Raw genomic sequence first — 13,989 nt, forward strand, 5'->3', positions numbered from 1 at the left:
AATGTAAGCCTAAGGTGGCATAATATCCAGTAAGTCATTGATGACATCCAGTGTCACTTGATAAATTCCTTAGTAGGCTTCAAATAACTGTTGTTGGTTCCTGGGTCTGTGTAGCAGTTTCTGTAATTTTAGTTGCAGAGATTTTCTATAGGAATCATTTCCGGAGACTCACCGGTGCATAGCAGTTTCAACCCCATTTTACCTCTTCTATTGATTGGTCATGTGATCGTCAGGTCGGTCACACAACTCACTTATTGGACAAACTGTATATTTTCGCCAACTTTAAATCATCATTGAAAATTAATGTTTTATTCAAGTTAATAAAAAACTTCTTTCACCCTTCGGGATGCTTTATAGCAGGAGAGACAACACTTTCTTTATTTTGCATGTAGGTGTGATCTTTACCTGTTGGCGTCGAGAATAATACAAAGGAACCACTCTTTATCGAACTGAATGTTTATGTAATTAGCAGAGTACTTCGAAGAAGCAAACTTGTTTATCTTTTCGTAGCAACTCACGGTTACCAACTCACGGTTTTGGCTACTAAAATTACTTTCCATATAAATGATTATCAACGCCTAGAAACCTTTCTAAATACAAAATTGTTACATTGACAGACCAGGTGCAAAGTTCTTCACACTGACGCTTTATTATCTAAACTCCGATGGAAATAACGCTTGCAGTCCGTGTGAATTGCACGTGGAAAGCTTACTCTCCAGATTTGCCAATCTGTATTATTTTCTATTAAACTGTTTTTCATTGGACTAACATATAAGATATCCATTAGTTATAGACTGAATTTCTAAAGTTGGTCTGCAACACTTACGACCGCCTTCACAACAAATTTTAATTTCCAAAAAGACGTGTTGCCAGGACTACTTAATATATCATAATTATATTTGTATTGATTATGAATATAAAATTTGTAATTTTTTTCCATAGCAAATCCTAAAAGACACTGCCAGCTAAAAACATTCTCTTAGGATATTCCCGAATGTTGATGGAAGCAAGGAGTTCGCGTCTGTTACTGGAAATGAAAGGCACGCAATAGCCTCTCTTATCTCAAGCCTTTCAGTATTGTGTATCTTGTTTAACATTGAAAGCTACCCATCTGAGTGAATAATGTTTTAGTGGATGTGACATGAGAAATAACTATAGATGACAATTCATTTGTTTTCCATACGTATATCTTCATTTTTTTCGTTGTATGGAGTGTTTCATATTTCAAAAGTATGTGTGTGTGCCGTGTTGTTCACTCAAGTATTCGTGCTTTATCAGGTTGGAATTTGTATGTACTTATCAGTATCCTTCCTTTCGCTGTATATATATATACACACACACACACACACATATATATATATATATATATATATATATATATATATATATATATATATATATCCATTTAATAAATAGGAATTCGTTAAAGATATTTAACATGCGCAGAGGTAAAATACAGTCAAACCTTATTTCCGAACCACTGAGGCTACCCGTGTCGTAGTACTTACTTGTGCTTTTATGAATTTGCGCTTGAACAGGACGTGAACTCTTAACAGGTTATTATCAACTGTTTCTTTAGGGATATTCCAGGAGCCAGTGCCCAAGGGAGACTGTAGGTAGCAGTCATTTGCCCTATGACATGGTTTCCCGTTATCCGTTAATTGCATGGGATTCTGTGGTAGTTCGCCTATTTCAAAAAAGTAGCAATCCATCTTGCAATATATATACTGTTTGTTATTCAAGTGTAAATCTCAGTAAATGTTGAAATAAAACCCTTAAAAGTTAACGATTATTATCGAAATATTATGATATACTGTAGTGTCTTACGAAACGCAAAGAATTGATACAGTATAATATTGGAAACAACACAATGATTCTCCAGTTGGAAATATTTTATCTTGTCAGATCAGCTTAATATTATTCTCTGTTGATTTATAGATATTTCCAGTAGCAGATCATTGAAGAAGAAATATTTCACAAATAAGATAGTATTTTAGCAAAACAACAAAATACCTAATACCCATAAAAATAATTTTAAATCGTATAATTATGTTAGTTATTTGTTAGTATCTTTTAGCTTGTATTTTGTATTTTGCTAAAATATTTAATTTCTTAAATAATATGCCACGAAAGGTGTGTCTGTCGGTCGATTGATGAAGATATTATGGTGATCTAAAGTAATGAGGTATTTTCACATTGAAGATCATTAAATTGCGTATTATACTGAATTGATTATTCATGTATACAATTACCTATCGTAAGGAGTCCACAGTAAGAAACATTCCCCTCATTTTTACACCCGATTGAAGAAAATACTTTTGGGCAAAATAAGCAAATAATAATAATAAGTTTCACATTATCGAAGTGTTTGATACAGATAGTGTATATTCTGTATAAATAAGTGTTTTGCAAATGAATTATTTTTCATCCTTTGCAGACTTTCCAAGTGGCGACAGCTATTCGTAATGCTACGTTGAGGCATCGCATGTGTTCTAATAGCCATAGTTGGTTCACTCAGTTAGTTGATTTCTTTGATGTGTTAGATTATCCTGTAGCAGGATACGTGCCTCCTGGAGTAATCACTGAACTTCATCTTCATTTATGGAATTGTGCGGTGGATTATAGGTAGGATAAAAGAATAGTTTCTCCTTTACGTAGATAGAAAGCACATGTTTCCTTGTACTTGAGAGCTTTGAGTTTTATTATGATGGGTTGTGGTTTTCATCAGTTTCTTTAGCCGAATCCGATTTTTTCGGACAGAGTCTAAATTTTTGTTTCCATAAATGGATTTTCAAAATGTATTATATTCGTATAATGTTTCCCCTTAGTTGTGTAGTTGATGTGTATAAGGTTGAGTAAGAGTTAATTACCAACTTAAAAACATGAAGCTCTCGTTTAAATTCTATTATAAATAGGAAAAATGTGAATTTCTCGTTTAAATGTTAGTTAAAACTGCATATCCTGCGATGTGTGTTACATTTTCAGTACATTTTCCTTCAACTCCAATGATTTTACGTAATCTTAACTCAGCATTTTACACGACTTTGTGAAGAACATCCGCTGAAATGGCAAAAGTTTTACGTTCTATAGCTGGCTTTAGGTTTTCCAAAGATTTGAATTGCTTTTACAAATCACTTGGTACTCATAAGGTGGTGTATGTTTCATCAAATTTGAAACTTAGTTGCAGGGAAAATTACTTTTAAACTTGGTTGCACCACAATGTATATACGTAGGTGTAGTATTAGACTCTAAGACAGATTCTAAAACATTTACCTACCAGAGCTAAAATAGTAAAGGTTTTTGTGATTTTTTTAAACCTTATTATGTAAGAGTATAAGAAAAACGAGAAATTTAGAGTTGGAGTTAAGCAATAGATTGGGAATGGGGATTATGAAATAATAATGATTGATTACCCAGATATTCCTGTGCATATGGCAATTAATACTTGTCTCTGACGAATAAGCTAGATCTTTACAGAAGTATAGTTAGCACTGATTCTTCGTGCATATACGTAAATTTCGATTCGTTCTTTTATATTTATTTGCAGGCCTTTGTATTTACCTTTGGTGTCGATGATAACGGTAGGAAGCTTCAGCATATCAAGTAATATTGCAGCGCAAACAAGTACTTCCGTTCTTCGCTTCATCGCAGAGGATGCAGCTCTCTTCATATCAGATAAAATCAATATTAAGACTGTAGATTTAAGAAAGAATTATGTGAGTGTGATCGATCTTGGCCTTTTCGAATTATCCCTAAGACTGTGTGAGAACAAAGAATCTAAGAGTCCCAAAGTGGATCTTCGAGCGTCTAATAATGTTCTTCATATAAGGACTTGTGCTGATACTGCCAAAGCTCTCACGGAATTATTGACTTACTTTGCGTCAGATGGTGACTTGCTAGGACATAGTTGTAGTGAAAGTCTTGAAGAAGATGTAAATGTGAATATTCAAGGTGCAGAAGTTGGTGTGGACAATATTAATAATGTAACTAATTTATCCAAATCTCAAGTGGAACACGTACATGACATGATGGAAGAGGCCATGAAAGAAACCAATGGAATCAAAACGCACAAGAGAAATTGTAAGTATTTTGTTAACTACTCATTTAAAAGTATTACAGAAAATTTTTCTTTTAAGTTGGAATTTTTACTGAAATCCTTTCATTGTGACGTTAAGGTGAATGGTAACTCAATGATGAAACAATCACTTCTTCATTCGCGTAGTCTTCATGATAGGCCAACACCGTGGACTTGATCTTTTTATTTTTCCCACATTGAAATGCTCTCATTTCTTTGTATCTGTCATCGTCTCGTTTTCCATACTTCTCTTCAGTATTCTCCAACATGAATTTAAAATTTAGGTAACGTAAATATTATTATGTTAATTTGTTATCTTTTCCGTTCAAAATTTGAGATATTTATGACGTAGTGGAGCATTTCCTTTTAGGGATATCTGTTTATGGATATCAGAAAAAGCTCTTAGTTTCTAGTTTCTTTCTTTTTCTTTCTTTCTTTCTTTCTCTCTCTCTCTCTCTCTCTCTCGCTCTCTCTCTCTCGCTCTCTCCTAGTGAAATTAAGTCGCAAAACGTGTATTGTGGGCACAGTATAGATGCATTTCATTTACTTAGTTGTGCACAAACTTACCTAATATCTAAAATAAATATACACAAAAACGCCAGTACTCACCGCACCAAAAAAAAAAAGTATTCTGAGTTAACGCCTTCGGAACAGTGTTCCCATCTTCAGCCTAGGAAAAATTCAAAGAGGATTTAAAATATAAGGGAGAAGTATGGATAGGTAAAAAATGGTTTAAATCAAATAGTCATAAAGCGGCGTAATTTATTGTTCAGAATTTTACGTAATTTTCTGCACTGAAACTGCACTTTTACATGTAATTCGAACCATGTGTGTGCGTCAGAGATCGAACACAGACTATACCAGCTAGCTACTAGGTTGCACTAAGTAAAATTACCAGTCAACCCATTCGTTCACAAGATATTAGAATATACAATACTTGTGATAAAAGCTGATTCTTAAAACTTGACTTACATAAACCACTATAGAGTAAAAATATTTAATTATTACTGTTACCGAGAGTTTCTTTCTTCATTTTTGTAGCGTCTCCGTCTTGGAAAGACAAACAAAGAGGCGTTGAAGTGTTCTTTTTTCCTGACGAGAATCATCCTATTATAACGGCAAATAAACCTAGTGCACAAAATCAAGATTCAAGCCAAAACGATGTTTCCCACGCTGATTTGGATTGCAACGCAGAGGAAGGGTTAGATAACACAGATGAAGAATTTTGTATATTAGAAGACGATCCAGGCAGCGGGATTATGGTAAGAGATTATCTTCGTAGACTGTGGTGTACTGTTATATCGTGGACATAATTATCGAAATATACTATAGTTTGGTATAACGTAATTGTAAACTTAACCTTTAAGCGTCCTAAAAATTGATAGAAAGCTACAAACGGTTTCGTCGAAACACTGTTGATTTTCTCAGAATTGACTTCTGAACCTGTCACATTGCTTAGTTATCTCCAGCTAAGAGATGATGAAAGAACGTATAAGTGGATTGGGTGAATTATTGATTCACTATATACGAACGAAAATATTTACCTTCTAGCTTCTTTAAACTGAAGAAATGTGAACATGCCATCAAACTTATATAAAGGGTATTCACATAAGGAGGAAACGATGGTTATATGTATCGCTGGAAAATAGTGTCGCGTTGTCAAACCTGAGTAATCGCTTATGAAACCACTGTAACTTCTGTCATCGATGAATTTCCAAGAAACCACTTTCGCTTATGTGTAACATCGAGTACTGTAACAGATTACAGTTGGAAGATCTTCAGAAGTATTGACCAAACACCTTATTTAGCAGTTCATACAGGGTTTATGCGGAGCGTGGGAAAAAGTAAATTTCCGGCTCAGTGATGTAGGTGAGAAATCCATATACAGCATGAATAAATTATTTTGCGGCAACTTTGTTTTTCTGTGTCAGTAATGGTGATATCCCATCATGAGTGCATTTTTCAATATTAATAGTACATAGTGATAAAACTGTAATAAAATGATGGCTCACCAACTCCAAATGTTTTAAATCTCAAAAATGAAGTAGAAATAGTAAATTTATTACTTTTCTGAACGGTATACTTTTTTCGTCCATGTGGCTGGAACCTAGGGCAGCTTCCCCACTTGCCCTACCCATGCGATGACTTGAGTTCACACAAAAATAATGCTTTGAAAAATGGGTTTCTAATGACATATTTTTGTTTAACTTCATACTACTGCAGTAGAAATCCTTCTGCAATAAAAATCCGTAGAGAAATTTAGATTAATTTATTTACCTGTGTTGTAATTATGTGTGTGCTCTTGCCTTGTAAAGCTACTTTAACTCTATAGATTTTGATAATTCCTATACGTAAATGTGACTACGACAAAAGTACGTACATGTCTTATCTTTAGTAAAACCCGTTACTATTCTTGTTACTATCTTTTGTAGAATGAAATTCCTGAAAATTATTCCTTATAGTAAAATAATTAGAAAAAAAAAAAAAATGAAATATAGGATTTCTCCTTGACAATTCTGTGCTTCTTTTTTTTTTTAAGAAAAAGAAAAAGAAATAAAAAAAACTAGTGTCGGTAAAACGGCAAAGGAAATAGTATCCCTAGAATCAAGTAGAATCCAGCGTATTTGATTATGCAAACGCAAGGAAGGAATGGTAGAATTTTCTTCATTTTTTGCGAAGTGCTAACATAAAATGTTTTGTTATGGATTGATGCGGTTCGATTTCTGTTGTTTAGCGTGTGGCCTGCGCTAGTCCATCCAGACGTTTTGAAGTTACCACCATTACCGTCAGCAGCTCTGGCTTCTAAGAGAAGCGATTCCCGAACTATTTATTTATTTATTTATTTCAACTTGTTTTACATGTTGACGTAAAAGCTATTAGAAGCCTTAGCTACCACGTAAACATGACAATTATCTACCACCAAAATATGTTGAGTAAAAGTTAATAAATAAAATTGTGTAAGGTACACTTTAATTTTCAAACTTTTTTTTTTTTTTTCCTAGGACAAAGAAAATGCGTGTTATACACTGGAAAATAGTTGATATTAATGATTAGTATTTTTCTTCGGCCTAATGGTTGTGTTTATTTCTCTTTCCAGCCCCAAAGTGGCGAACCTGAAATTCGCGTTCTAACGAAAGAACCTATTCGTGTAGTAGACAATCATTTTACAGTTCCTCTTGGGAAGACGGATCTTTTGAAAGCACCAAAGCATTTTCCTGTCGCCATATTGTGTTATACATTGCGAGAAATGACTGTGATCTGGCATATGTATGGAGGACAAGATTTTGCCACAGTCCCACCGAAACACCAAAGCAAAAAACAAGTGAAAATAGATGAAAAGGGAGGTACGGAAGGGTGAGTCATACTGTTTAATTTACTTCTTAGTGTTGAAGTAGCAATCAAGTCTTTTGTGTTGAGAAGGAAATTAATTATTTACGAAAAATTATAAGTGTGTGTCTTTGTATCTTTTTAGGGTGACGCCTTCTCCAACTCCCTTCAGTTCTGGTCATTTTAGTTACACGAATTCCAATGTGTGTCCTGTAGATGTCGTTACCTTCTCCAAATCTAGTCCACATGAGGTAATAATACTAACAATCTAGTGTGTTAATATGTTCATTTAATCGAGCAGTTTGTATAGAAAGAAGCGCTGCTCAAAATGAGTTTCCTATTTTTCCACTTCAGAAATGTAAGTTCCTTTTGATAACTATTAAGCAAGTTTTTTACAAGGTGCCGATGCTCACCATAGACTATATATATATGTATGTATGTATGTATGTATATAGTGCTCCTTCGTAGTTAAGCGGTTAGCGTACGCGCCTTTGGCGTGGGAGACCCGGGTTCGATTTCCGGTGGGAGCTCATGTGGTTCGGATTCCACGTGAATCAGGAAGTCCCGTCTCATATAGCCTCGCTGTTGAAAGGGGCGTTAAACACAAAATCAACTCGTCAACTCAAAAATAAAAGAATGCGAGAGAAATCGCAATTTTAGAAGAAAAAATATGCTAGTACCGCGTGCCAACAGAAAATAAAGCACTGCTAATAGATATAATTATTTTTACAAATATATTTATAATTTTGTCGCATTAAATAGACTAAAAAAATGTAGCGAAAGAGATTCACTGTGTCTCTGCGTAGCGCAATGGCTAACGTTTTGGGTTCAATTCCCGATGGCTACACTCGGTCGGAAAGGTATAACATCCTTTTCAGGCCAGCCAGCCTGAATAAGGTTTTTCCTAAGTTTTCCTCATCTATACTGGGATGGTACGTAACATAAAGGTATCAGGCCTATTCCTTTCTTCCTTCGCCAGGGTAGTGTGATTGCCGAGGAACGTCATCCCTCATACGTAACGGGCTAACATGGTCATAGATGCCGAAAGCCCAGAAATCTAATTCCTAAAAGAGATCGACTTACTTTTCTCGCTCCACAATAGTGAGATTCCAGCACCTTAGTTATAATACGGTGAAAGATGCTTCTTTGATGTTTCAACTTACGATTTCGAAATATAGTGGGTGTACGCTGGGATTATCATATTTTGAAATAGCAAAATGCGGATATATTTCCCATCTGGATGACTCGTTATATAAATATTAATTTTCGTCATAAAAACGATAAGTTCTATCTTTTACTTTAAGTTTGCTTTTAACATATTATCAAACATATATTGAAATCTGTGAAAAGTAATTAAAGAAGATTATTTATACGGTATCATGTTGAATTTGGCTGTTTGTATACACAGAAGGAATTCTCAAAAAAAGATAGAACTTATACTGAAAAATAAGAATAGGAAAAAAAAAATTGAAATGAACTCTGTCAGTTTAACGCCCGTTAGAAAATGAGAGACGGATGATTAAAGTAAATGAATGATGATGAAAGGAAATTGTAAGAGGAAATGGGAGTACCCCCCCCCCCCCGAGAAAACCTACGGATACAATGTTCTCAACCACAAACTTACTTGTCCGGGGATCGAACGAGGTGCCCCACGCACAAAAGGTAAACGCTCTACCACAGCCACCATGCCCCCCTAAAATATAATAATAAGGCACGTTTTACATTGTGAAATGTCAGAAATTGAATTGACAATACACTTGAGCTTACGAAATGCAGACATGCCCACATAAATGCTAACATATGGTAACTCCAGTATATATATATATATATATATAATATTCATTATGGCCGACAATGACAGTTTGTTTTCTTTTATAGGTGAAATTTACCTGTCAAAGCCCCACTCGTAACAGCCCAAAACCAACTTTAAATGTCCCTACTTCATGGCAAGCGCAAGGAGGACCTGGACGACAGCATGATGTTCTTATAGAATTGCAGTTAAACAAGGTTAGACTTGAGGAGTGCAAGGCAGATGTGCGATCGTAGCTTAAGCGTAGCAAAGAAGAAAAAACTAATAATTGTATTGATAATGTCTTTTCTTGTGTCACTGGACTTATAATGTGCTTTCTTGTGCAACAATACTAATAATGTGCTTTCTTTGTGTAATTATTTCATTATCAAGGCTTTCGAATAACAGTAGAAAAGTATTGAACATAATGTTCAAAAATTAATATAGAAAATGATTGAACATAATGTAACTTACTTTGAATGAATATTATGTTTTCCCGTAGGTGAGATTCCAACACGAAGTGTACCCAGACAACACGACAGAAGCTTCTCGTCAAGTTCTTCTGATTAATGACGTTGAAATAAGAGACCGATTAGCTTCTTCGGAAATCAACAAATTCCTTTACCAATACTCCTCGGAAGCAAGACCAAAACAATCCCATGCAAACATGGTAAGATATTAATATAAAATAGGTAATTTTTTTTACATATAAGTGTGTATGAAAGAATATTGAAAAGCATTGAAACCAACTTATCGCTGGGTTGGCTAGGAATCGAACATCTGGAATTTTCTCCCTGTACGCACACGGCAAAATACAGTTTTAGATGGACAAAGATCGAGTTTCGACTTGCTACCAATATGTCTATAAAGAATTGAGAAACGTTTTGCAAGAACCTTAGTATCAAAGACGGTAACTATTTCTTCCTTTCTGATTGTAGTAACACATGCGCGAAGAGCTCAGAAACTATCCGGTCTCAAATAAAAACACATGGTTCGCCCGAGTCGTAAATACATGTGTACGAGAATAAATGTTTATTGTGTTGGTATAACTGATCTGTAAAACGTCGTGCGCATGAATTCGGGAATTATAGGTATTCTTCCTCATTTTATGATGTTATATTAGTGTTGTTAGTACCGATAGTTGAATGTAAAATGAACCAAGACATTGCCAAGTGCCTTTCATTTATAAAATAATCGATAAAATAATAATTTTTGACTAGATCTACAAGAAAAGTTCATCAGAGTACCGCTTTAGTTTGTTGTTCGTGTGAGAAAGTTACATATTAAAGGTATAACATAAAAAATGCAGGTACAACAAAGGACTACTTTGTTAAATAGAACACTTTGTTGTAGGAAGTAGAAACAATATGATAACAAAAAGAAATGAAAGAACATAGGAACGCATAAGTTTATGAAGAAATAGGTTCAGTTGTTTATCAGCTGAAGCAGGGGAAACAATAATGATGGTTACAATGCAAGAAAATTTTTTTATGTTCTAAACCAAGTAGCAGAAATTACGAGTCTTGACGCTTGAATTATTACACGTTTTGCAGACATTTCGAGTGCTTTGTCGAACTGCCATTATGTCAACACACAAGTCTTTAAAACTTACTGTTTAGACACAGCTAATTTATTGGTTCTGCTGTGTCTAGCATAAAATGAGTGGATCTAAACACAACCTTTTCATACATGGCGCTGACATAATTCAGTCACTGCTCGTAGGACAGTTGTCTGAAGATGTCTTGGAGGCTAATCACAAGGAATACGACAACATTTATCTTTTCCTCTCGAGAAAAATCCTCTAGAGTGAGTAGAAATATTGATATACTGCATATAGTGTTAATGACTGTCCGGTAATTCCCATAACAGGAAAGTACCCTGAAAGAAACAAAACTTTTTTTCACAATAAGTGATTGACAAGCTCGACATTCCAAACTTCCTGAAGAGTGTAGCTATGGATGACATCGATGACGATATCTATGATGATAGTGTCTAATCTGATTTATTCAAATGATTAAAAAGAAAATACTCCGTTTGTAATTTGTTAGAGTATTATGCATCGTTAAATAATGAAGTTATTGTTCTTTCCCATTTCTTTGATAATGTTTATTCACAGTGCGACCCTCGAGTATTTTTCTTAAGTAATAATAATAATAATCTCTGTCTGAACTCTTTGCGCATTGTATCAATCCTAACAACCGCTGCAGTTATTTTTATAACCATTATATTTTTTGTGTAAATCGTGCATTTTGCAGTGTGTGCGGCGCCTGTTGTCTTAAGTGTCAGATTATGTTCTTCATTAATACATTGTTAGTAAATAACATCTCACGTTAGAAATGTTGAGAGATGTATAAAATATATACACCAATATATATATATATATATATATATATATCGAAGACGAAATAGCATACTTGTATGTGGGCAATTTATAATTGGACAAAATAAGAATCACATTTTGGGACCCATTTTTTTCTTTTCGTCCCGGAAGCGACGGTTCATTGAATATGTGTAAGCCATACATTTCCTGAATAGTAATTTTATTCGTAATTGTATCCTGTGTCATGTGTCTAATCTAATTAGGGTCTTGAGCTACGAACATTTGAAAGTAATTAAATTAAGTTCTTATTTTTCTAAAAATCAGCCTGGTACGAAGGACCCTACCTTGCTGAATACCTTGCAGATACCTTGCAGAATAGATCTAGCAACGAAAAGCTTAAAAAAAAAATATTTTCACAGTTAAAAGTCAGGTCTTGATTTAGATGGCCAGTTACGCTCTTCCTAACACACATAGCGTTAAGAAAAGGAAGAAGTCATACACTTTGTTCATTATTTTTTTCGCGTATCGGATGAAACAGGGCAGGTCGCAATTTGGCCATCACTACTTTGGAATATGTAAATTGTTTAATTTATCCGTCAAATAAAGATCATAAACCAGTTTTCCTTTTAGTTAGTATAATGTTGTCAACTATTGTCTTGCAGGTGGTGATAAAGGCAGTTCATGTTCGTCCAGATCCCAAACTAAGTGTACAGGAGTGTTGCCTTAAAATCTCTCTTCTTCCCGTTCGACTGAACATCGACCAAGATTCCCTATTGTTCATGTATAACTTCTTTAGTGAAATTTCCGGTGGAAGGAGAGAAGAAGGTAAGATGTTTGAAACTTCAGCATGTTGGGTTTAATATTTACGTTTAAAATATGTGAGTGTATTCCATTTTACTACGCTGTATGTAAATTTGCTGAAAATTTTTGTAATTACTAATTTCCGAAACCCAGCTTTTCTAATACTTAACTTAATAAAACAAATAAAGTGTAACATCTTGTTAAAATTGATTGTTTTGTTCTATCGTATTAACTCGAATATAAATCCCCTTTAAAATTTATGTCGGTTTTGAAAATTTGTTTATTATGTGGATACAAGAAGCCCATATCACTTCAACCAACTACCAAACTAGTGACGCATTATTTGTTATAAAACCAGTAACTTGTTAGAAGTATCTTTCCAGATAATGGTACTTGTAGTACCTCTGTCTGTTCTAAAATAATAATAAAATAAAAAACTATGCGTGAACTTACATGCGGTGTTATGAACTAAAAAATTAAACAGTCGACAATAAAACTTTACATTGTCAAAATTCTCAAATGATTGTTATTGGTTTTGTTCTCTTCCCATATTTTGACAGTAAAATCAACAATGACAATACAGAGATTGCAAACACACCTCAAGAATTTTAGCCCTACATTTTTATTTATTTATTTTCTTTTAAAAAGGCCGTTTATATCCGAGTAAATAAATACAACTCAAGTTCGTCCTAAGACTGAATTACTAAACATAATAATATTTCTTTTCTGTACTACTCAATAATATTAAATCATATGATACGCCATCGGAAAGGCGGTTGAATTTATTCGTACTAAATTCTATAACTGTTTTAGATCATCATCATCATCATCATCATCATAGGTATTCTGCCTTTATTGGCAGGTCAGAAGGTAAGCATTAATTCTTGTTTTATATGTTTGTTTGCAGATGACGATAGTCGAACGTCAACACCACGACATACTCCAACCCACCAGGCTCCCGTAATGACTGTAAATGTTGTAAGTGGAACAAATCCTCCTTCTCCAGAACCTCAGCAGTTGCTTATTACATTGGAGGAGACAGATCAAGGAAACGAACTCATTTCTCCTCTGCAGGAAGGCTGTGATAGCAGACCACCTTCACCGCCCATCTTTTTCAGGTATATTGAAATAATAATAATAATAATAATATCATAGTGCGTGCATGTGGAAGCATTTGAAAGTAATTGAAGCCTGTTGAAAGGAAACTTTAAAAATGTACATAGTTTTCAACACTTGTAAATTTCTTCATGGATAGTCACACAAGAAGGTAATTTTCAGCAGTCTCAAATTGATAGTTCCTGTGATAACTATTTTAAAAATTTTGATAAATGTCTTGTAGCTTGGGCATACATTAAAATTTATTTCAGCAAGAAATAATTAAGGTAATATTTCAATGAACGTGTTTGTTACAAATAGTCACCGGAAGTTCCCAATGAAAATTATTTCGGGTATAGATATTTTTATAAAAAGGCCTTGTGTCCATCTTAAACACAAATTAAACATCAAAAAGATATATTTTGAATTTTAATGAAAAATGAAAAAAAAAAAAATGATTCTTGATGGGTAGAGATAACAAATTATGTTACGTTATCTATGATTTCAGTTGGAATAGTACTCTGAAGAAGGAAGTGATATACTTCCGAAACTGTAACATTTCTCGTTAATTTATAATAAAGA

The 13,989-nt window shown here is 34.1% G+C and overlaps 1 protein-coding gene across 2 annotated transcripts in view; it reads left to right on the forward strand.

Moving 5' to 3' along the window:
- The window catches only part of Atg2 (Autophagy-related 2), a 105,263-nt gene that overhangs the window by 66,790 nt on the left and 24,484 nt on the right, over positions 1 to 13,989 (forward strand). For both annotated transcript variants that reach the window (XM_081730162.1, XM_081730163.1), the window contains exons 24-32: positions 2,438 to 2,625; positions 3,548 to 4,080; positions 5,117 to 5,337; positions 7,173 to 7,429; positions 7,548 to 7,653; positions 9,281 to 9,409; positions 9,694 to 9,861; positions 12,174 to 12,336; positions 13,220 to 13,430. In XM_081730162.1, the coding sequence (XP_081586288.1) occupies positions 2,438 to 2,625; positions 3,548 to 4,080; positions 5,117 to 5,337; positions 7,173 to 7,429; positions 7,548 to 7,653; positions 9,281 to 9,409; positions 9,694 to 9,861; positions 12,174 to 12,336; positions 13,220 to 13,430 (1,976 nt within the window). The remainder of the gene's footprint in view (positions 1 to 2,437; positions 2,626 to 3,547; positions 4,081 to 5,116; positions 5,338 to 7,172; positions 7,430 to 7,547; positions 7,654 to 9,280; positions 9,410 to 9,693; positions 9,862 to 12,173; positions 12,337 to 13,219; positions 13,431 to 13,989) is intronic.

Source organism: Thermobia domestica, chromosome 11 (assembly GCF_964235325.1).
Source record: "Thermobia domestica chromosome 11, izTheDome1.hap1.1, whole genome shotgun sequence".
Taxonomy (NCBI): domain Eukaryota; kingdom Metazoa; phylum Arthropoda; class Insecta; order Zygentoma; family Lepismatidae; genus Thermobia; species Thermobia domestica.